General features: G+C 41.4%; 2 protein-coding genes across 2 annotated transcripts; one reads left to right on the forward strand and one right to left on the reverse strand.

The window, feature by feature from the left end:
* The first annotated feature begins 379 nt into the window (after nucleotides 1-379).
* LOC105556034 lies at nucleotides 380-1,114 on the forward strand. The gene has a single exon (XM_012003089.1). The coding sequence runs from the start codon at nucleotides 380-382 to the stop codon at nucleotides 1,112-1,114; it is 735 nt and encodes a 244-aa protein (XP_011858479.1).
* Nucleotides 1,115-2,505: 1,391 nt separating this feature from the next.
* LOC105556036 (RNA-directed DNA polymerase from mobile element jockey-like) lies at nucleotides 2,506-3,954 on the reverse strand. The gene has a single exon (XM_012003090.1). The coding sequence runs from the start codon at nucleotides 3,952-3,954 to the stop codon at nucleotides 2,506-2,508; it is 1,449 nt and encodes a 482-aa protein (XP_011858480.1).
* Between the last annotated feature and the right edge of the window lie 3,748 nt (nucleotides 3,955-7,702).

Genomic DNA, 7,702 nt, shown 5'->3' on the forward strand with positions numbered 1-7,702 from the left:
TGTTTCATCTAAAATAATGTCTAAATCTATAAAGTTATACAGAACTGTGTAGAATTGTAAATTTGTAGGCACACCACACACACACACACACACACGCGCACGCGCACGCGCACGCGCACGCGCACGCGCACGCGCACGCGCACGCACACGCACACGCACACGCACACGCACACCCACACACACACACACACACACCCACTCACCCACCCACCCATCCACCCACCCACCCACCCGACGATTGTTACACGCAAGCCAACTGTTATTGTTGTCATCAATCAAGGAGCGCTATTGGCCTCTCAGAGGTCGAGACTTAGCACGACAAGTGTGCCGTACATGCGTTTGTTGCGCAAGAAACAAGCCACCAGCTTCATCGCAAATTATGGGGTCGTTACCAAGCGATAGAATTCATCCGAGTCGAGCCTACACAATCACTGGCGTCGATTTTGCCGGTCCTATAACGACTCTAGTTAACAAGGGACGTGGACGCAAGACGAACAAGTCCTACATTGGTTTATTTGTATGTTTTTCAACCAAAGCCATTCATTTGGAAGCCACAAGCGAGTTGACAACCGCTGCATTCGTCGCATCCCTGAGACGATTCATCGGTCGACGAGGAAAGCCACGCACCCTGTACAGCGACAATGGTACAAACTTCATCGGAGCAAATCGCGAATTGAGAGAAGTTTATCAGTTCGTTCGTGCAGAAGTAGAGACTGGCATCGGTGACATGTTTGCAAACGAAAACATCGAGTGGAAATTCATTCCCCCCGACTCTCCACACATGGGAGGACTATGGGAAGCAGGGGTAAAATCTTGCAAGTACCACCTCAAGCGAATTATGGGCAACGTTCTATTCACCTTTGAGGAACTGGCTACAGCGCTCAGTCAAATAGAGGCGTGCTTGAACTCGAGGCCGCTATCTTCAATGTCTGCGGATCCAATGGATTTACAACCCATCACGCCAGCGCACTTTTTAATAGGAGAAGCATTGACGAGTTTGCCTGACGTTAATGTAACGACAATTCCGCTGAACCGTTTAGACAGGTGGCAGATGATTCAGCGATGTTTAAAATCAGCAGCGTGTATTAAAAATTTGGCCCAATGTTGGGCCTAGTGTCGCTCTCCGTCGGAGCGCGTTCGCGACGAGTCGCGCCGCGATGTTTTCCTTCGAGAGCTCCCGAGGGCGAGCGGGCACACGTGATCCACAGCTGATCGCGCTCCGGTACATTTTCGCGCCTTTACCCGATTCGGCGACCCGGTCGCGCGATGTCTGTTCCACCAATCAGAACTCTTCCCGTTTCTAACGATCGTGAAAATCGCTCGACACAAGAGAGAGTCTCGTACGCGGAACCGAAGTGCGAACATCATCGCGCGATCCGAGAGTACGTTTGCTCCAAAACCGCGAGTGCCCGTTCGCCCGGCTCTCGTAACCGGTAAAGGGACGTCTGCTTCGCTACCGCGAGTGCCCGTTGTAATACCGAAATCTGTTCGTGCCGTACCACGCCGGTCCCTCCTTGAGGCCCCGGCGCGATAATTGCTCCGAAAACCATTGTTTGTCCACCGAGTGGCTGGTCTGTCGATGCGGGCTCCGGTGATCGCGTAAGTCCGGCTGCTCCGCGTTATACCGTCATCCGCGCTCAAGATCGTCCGATCCGTTTGGGCGTCCAAATCGACGCTCGGCAAGATCTCCGCCGCGCCGCTAATTTGCAGCATCATACGGACCAAGAAGATCTCCGTTTCGCGGGCCTTCCATCGTTGGAACGGTCCCTTGCCGCATCGGTTAGACCTCATCTTTAATTGTGTGCCGCCCGTGACCTTGTTTAATAAATATCGAGTTCTATGTGACCTGCTCTTTCTCTTCTTATTTTGTGCTCGTCCGACACCGCGCGCGACGGCGGAGCGTTTTCTTGAACGCTCCGCGCACTCTCTACGCTCAGCGCTGAGCGGCTTCCGGTGCCTCTCAAATTCTCGCGAACAAGCGAGTATTTCAAGATTTTTGGAAACGGTGGGCGGCAGAGTACCTTAACAATCTTCAGGGCCGCAGCAAGTGGCGAATTGCAAAGGAGAATTTAAAGGTCAATGATCTGGTGATTATAAGAGAAGAGAACCTTCCGCCTCTCAAGTAGAAATTGGGTCGAGTCATAGAGTTGCATCCAGGCAGCGACGGTCTAGTCCGAGTCGCTACAGTTCGCACATCCGGTAATAACGTCAAACGCTCCATCGTAAAACTTTGTAAGTTGCCTCTAGCGTCAGGTTCCGATTCACAAATTAGCTGCGCTAATTTGGTGGGCAGTATGTTGGGCATAGGACATTAAAGTAGTTCATAAGTGCGCGCACGAATCGAGCGCTGTGCTCGAGCGGCAGTATGTACGTGGTTAGATGGCGTGCGAACAAAGGATAAAGCAGTTAGTTGAGCAGTAGCAAGCATCGATACCAGACTTTGTAAAATCTGTATCCGCATCTGAATAAACCATCGCATATATCTTGGAACGAGTACCTGTATCATTACGAACAATAACTTAATCTTAATATTGCATTATAAATGATTGTTAGTAGTCTCAAAGCTTTTTGTGGCAGTTCTTTTAACATTTTGCCTGTTATCAGGTCATAACTAGGTGCTTGTTTTACATTTAGATCCTTTATTATCATGTTGCTTACTTCTTTAATTTTTATATTCTTGATGGGCATTTCCATTTGTAAAGGCGCTTCCAGATAACGTTGAATTTTTTCTTCTTCTTCTATGTCTTCTGCGGATTTTGGAGGGAATGGCTTAAATACTTTTACAAGATGTTCAGCAAATAATTTCGCTTTGTCCTTACTGCTTCTAGCCCATTTACCATTTAATAGTCGTAGAGGCGGTATCGATTGTTGTGGATTCTTTATTTTTTTGGTGGCCTTCCACAAGGAATAGTCTGTTGCTTCGGATGCTGAGAGATTTTTTAAATAGTCTTCTATCGCTTTGTTTTTTTCCTCGTTTAGTAATTGTTTTATTTGTTTTCCTGCTTTATTCAACTTTGCTTTGTCGTGAGGGGAACGCGTTGTTTGCCATACTTTTCTAAGCTTCCTTTTTTCTATTATTTTATCTTTCACATTTATTGTGCATTCAACTTGTGTCTCCCTTGATTTAATCTCAGGAGTGGCCGTCCATGCTGCTCCTTGTATTATTGTATTAAATTTATTTACTGCTAGTTCTAAGTCTTCAGCTGTTTTGAGAGGTATATTGCATGAAATTTGGTCATTTACAGTTTTTTTATATAATTTCCAGTTGGTTTTTTTATTGTGAAAGGAGAATGGTAATTTTTTATTTATTAACTGTGAACTTACAGTGACTACCAATGGAGAATGATCGAAGGACAAGTCCAAGCACGATTCTATTTTTAAGTAGTGTTCTGATATTCCTTTTGTTATGCAAAAATCTATTACATCTGGTACCTTCCTCCGATCTGTAAGCCAGTACGTTGGTTCGCCTGTTGATAGAGCATTTAGGTTATTTCCCAGTATGGCTTGATACAGTTGTCGTCCCTTCGGAGTGGGTATATGAGATCTTGAACCCCACCAAGGATGCTTAGCATTGTAATCACCTCCAGCAATAAATCTGTTTCCTAGAGTTTTGAAGAAATGTGTGTATTGTTCTTGTTTTATTATATGCTTCGGGGGACTATATACCGATGCTAACGTTATTGGCCCGATCTGATCTTCCACTGTAATACTAGTTGCCTGGAGGTAATCTTTTTGATATCTCTCATTTACGTAGTGTTTTATTGTTGATTTCACGATTATTGCTGTTCCTCCATGAGCGGTGCCATCCGGATGTTGTGTGTCATAAATACTGTATCTTGGAATTTTTAAGTAACACTTTTTTGTGCAATGAGTTTCTGAGATAAGCATTATGTCTATATTGTGATCTATTAGGAATGTTTTAAGCTCCTTTGTATTAATCCGTTGGCATTCCATACTCCTATTTTTATTGTATTCGCCATTAATTCATTTTTGTAATCATGGCTGCAATTAGATTTAGCATACTATCTATTTTCGAGATAAGTTGCAAAATCAGTTCTTCAACTTTGTTTGTTCCTTGCTGATTTGTAGCTACTGCTGTTAATTGTTGTATGTTATTATTGTTATCATTGTTACTCTCTTGGTGTTTGATGGATTGAATATTTTTTTGTTATTTGAGCGTATGTGTTGTTCGATGTAATTGGTTGAACTTGTCTAGCTGTAGTTTTATTTGGATGTTGTATTATTTGTATTTGTAGCTGTAGTTTTATTTGTATTGGTTGTATTGGATCTAAATTTAAGTTTAAATTTGAGTTTGAATTTAAATTTTCGGGTTGTTCTATTTGTTTCTTTGCTCTTAACTTGGGATACAGCTTTTGTTGTAATTGCTTGTATACTTCACATCCTTTGTAACTAGCTGGGTGGTTTCCTTCACAGTTATAACATTTTACTTCTGCGAGTTTTCCTTTTTTTGAACAATCATTTGTCATGTGGTTTCCTGCGCACTTTACGCATCGTGGTCCTTTGAAACAGTAGTTTTTAGTATGTCCATACGCCTGACATCTTGTGCATTGCGGGATTTCCCTTTTTTTATAGGCTTGCTCAAAGCTGATTATTGTGTTCAGTAATTGGTTTATATTGTAGATATCCTTATTATTTTCCTTCTGTTCTAATTCTATAAAGAACAAGGGAAGAGGCCTCTTTGTTTTAGCATGCAAAATATTTGTTATACTTATTACTTTATGATTTTTAGCTTCAATTTGTTCTTTAAGTTCTACTAGGTTTATTGTTGGGTGCATATTTCTTAGTAAAACTTTAAATTTTTTATCAGTTTTACATTGGTACGTGAAGCCTTGTGTACCTTTTTTTTCAAAGCCTCCATTATGGGTATATATTTTTCTGTAGCAAGTGGTTGTATTTTGACTTGGTTATTCCTTAGTATTTTTATTGTATATTGATTTTTTGCTATCTCATCGAGTAGAAGTTTTAACGGGATAATATTTTCAACACCTTCTATGAAGATAGGAGGAGCTTTTATCGTATTTTGCCCCATGTTATTATCCATTTGTTTTCCAGAAACTGTAGATTCTTCATTGCTAAATTCCTCGAACTTGTTCGTTTTGACTGGGCTATTTAACCAATAATCATTTATAGATGTTTGGCGTTTTCTAGAATTGGTGTTTTCAGGGCTACTCCTCCTTCTTTTCTTGTTTACTGCTTTTTGCCAGGTTTGTCCTTGTCCCAATTGCTGAGGTGGTAACTGCATTTGCGACTGCATAGCTATTTCACTGTTCGAAGCTGTATGGGTTGTATAATTACATTCCTCGTGGCTGATTTGGTTTGAATCCTGCGCCTCAGGCCCACTGTTGGTAGACATGCTCGCTGATCCCTACCTCAGTCCCCTGCACGCCTGCGCAGGCCTCTCGGCCCGCATGCAAAGAGTTGTCACGATGATTTTCTATTGAGGTTATATCACGTCCAAACCTTGATACAAGGCAGATAGATTACAAACAGACCCTCTCTTTACTCGAGTAGGGCCACAATTTAGCTAGGCCAAGACCTGCAAAGAAAAGCGCCCCAAGGAGGGCGAATAAAGGCAGAAAAGAAAAGCGGTTTGACACAGCAGAACTGCTTACGTGTAATCCAGACTCACCTAGGGTTGCCAACTATGAAATTGAAACTTAAACGCCATATATTTAGGACCTGGCAAGCAAGGTGGTGGCCATTATATTGCTAGGTGAATCATATACCGTATTATCCCACCCTGTACTGCGCGCCGTTACTATCGGACATATAACACAGATTTCGCCTAGGTGGGATCATTATCGTCAGTGAATTCACGTGTTCTAAAAATCGCAGAGCGATTTATTCAAATTATTTTAATTTAATTTTAGTGCTATACTTAGCATTACAAATTTACCCTTTCCCCTATTGAATTAAAATTCTTATTGTGAAAACTATTATCCCAGCCAGGATTCGAACCTGGGACCTCTCAATCCGTGACGGGCGTCTTAGCCAGCTCGACCACCGGGGCTGTGATAATATTATTCTAAAAATGTCGAGTTTTGTGCCAAGTAAAGAGTACAGTATGAGATATTACACACTACAAAAGGTTTGATATCACGTAAAAAACTTTTTTTAAAAAAAAGGTAAAAAATAGCGCCAAGTATAAGCTCCAATTCAACCGAATATATTTTGTTACTCTATCTTTTTGCAAAAGTAACATATATTCTCTACAAAAATATCTTTTCTACAAAACTATCTTCTCTACAAATGTAATGATATCAACAAATTGCGCCAAATATAACAACGGATATTTATACAATCTAGTTGCTTTAGTATTAGTTTTTGATTAAAAAATGTTATATTTCTTAAAAAATCAAAGTAAAGATTTTATTGAAAAACATAGTGGAGTTAATAATAAAACACCGATGAAAAGAATAGCAACTGTTAAAAATTTAGAAACTCTGTATCTATTCAGGCGAATTAAGGCCTGTGTCCATGACGCTAGTACTTGGTTCAAGTTCTAGTTTTGAGAAATGCGTAGCCAATCAACTAGCAGCTTTTGTGGAACAGCTATATTGATTGGCTACATATTTCGCGGAATTAGAACTTGGACCAAGTACTAGTGTCATGGACACAGGCCTTAATTCGCCTGAATAGATACAGAGTTTCTAAATTTCTAAACAGTTGCTATTTATTGGCTTATTTCGCTTGGAACACTCGCTAGTGTGTCGGGATGGGCAGGGAATAACGAGACTATGTCTTTCTGCACTCTAATGTTATACATTAGTCTATATCACTTTCACAACCTGCGACACGTCTTAACACGACAACGGTCGAGACAAAGAATGGCTAACACCATGCAGTGCCACGCACACACACGCGGCGCGCCGGTAGCAGCTCTGCTTGACGCGAACTGCCCTCTGAGGGCGGGAGCACATCGCTCGCCCAAAGCCTTTTCCGCAACACTCCCTCCCTTTGCGCGAGCGGCTTGTGACTCCTCTCTAAGATTCCTCTTTATCTGAAACACAACAATAATTAGTTTTTCAAGTAAAGTTAATCTCTAACTTTATTTAACTCTATGTTCATTATTTTATTTCTTAGATATGTAAATGCTTCTAAAGGTAAAGGTTTTGTCATAATATCTGCCAAATTCTCTTTGGTCTCAATCCATTTGACTATCACCTTTCCTTGATCAACACACTGTTTAATAAAATCTCCATGAGTGTCAGCCATATGTTTTCTGTTTCCCGTTTCTTCTCTCTCTTCCAAATTTTTCTTTATTTCCTCTAAGTTGACATCAAACATTTTAAGTTTGTGACTTCCATCCTTCTTTGAGCAGTTTCTTGCTGCTCTGTTGTCACACCAGATTGTTGCAGGCAAGAATGTTCTTCCAACATATCTGAGCGACTTGTCTAACGAAATTACTTCTTGACAGGCTTCACTCATTGCTAAATACTCTGCTTGACAGGTAGAGAGTGTAACATATGTCTGTTTATGGCTTCTCCATGCTATCACATCTCCAAATAATTTGATTATATATCCTCCAGTGGATGTAGAATCAAAGCAATCTCTAAAACTGGCGTCTGTCAGTGACTCTAACTCATCTGTTTTACCTCTAAATGTCAATCCTTGATTCACAGTCGCTTTAAGATATCGGAAGACTCTCTTTACATCTTGCCAATCTTCTTCCGTGGGTTCC

Source organism: Vollenhovia emeryi, unplaced genomic scaffold (assembly GCF_000949405.1).
Source record: "Vollenhovia emeryi isolate VEMERY1.0 unplaced genomic scaffold, V.emery_V1.0 DF940416.1, whole genome shotgun sequence".
In the NCBI taxonomy this organism is placed as follows: Eukaryota; Metazoa; Arthropoda; class Insecta; order Hymenoptera; family Formicidae; genus Vollenhovia; species Vollenhovia emeryi.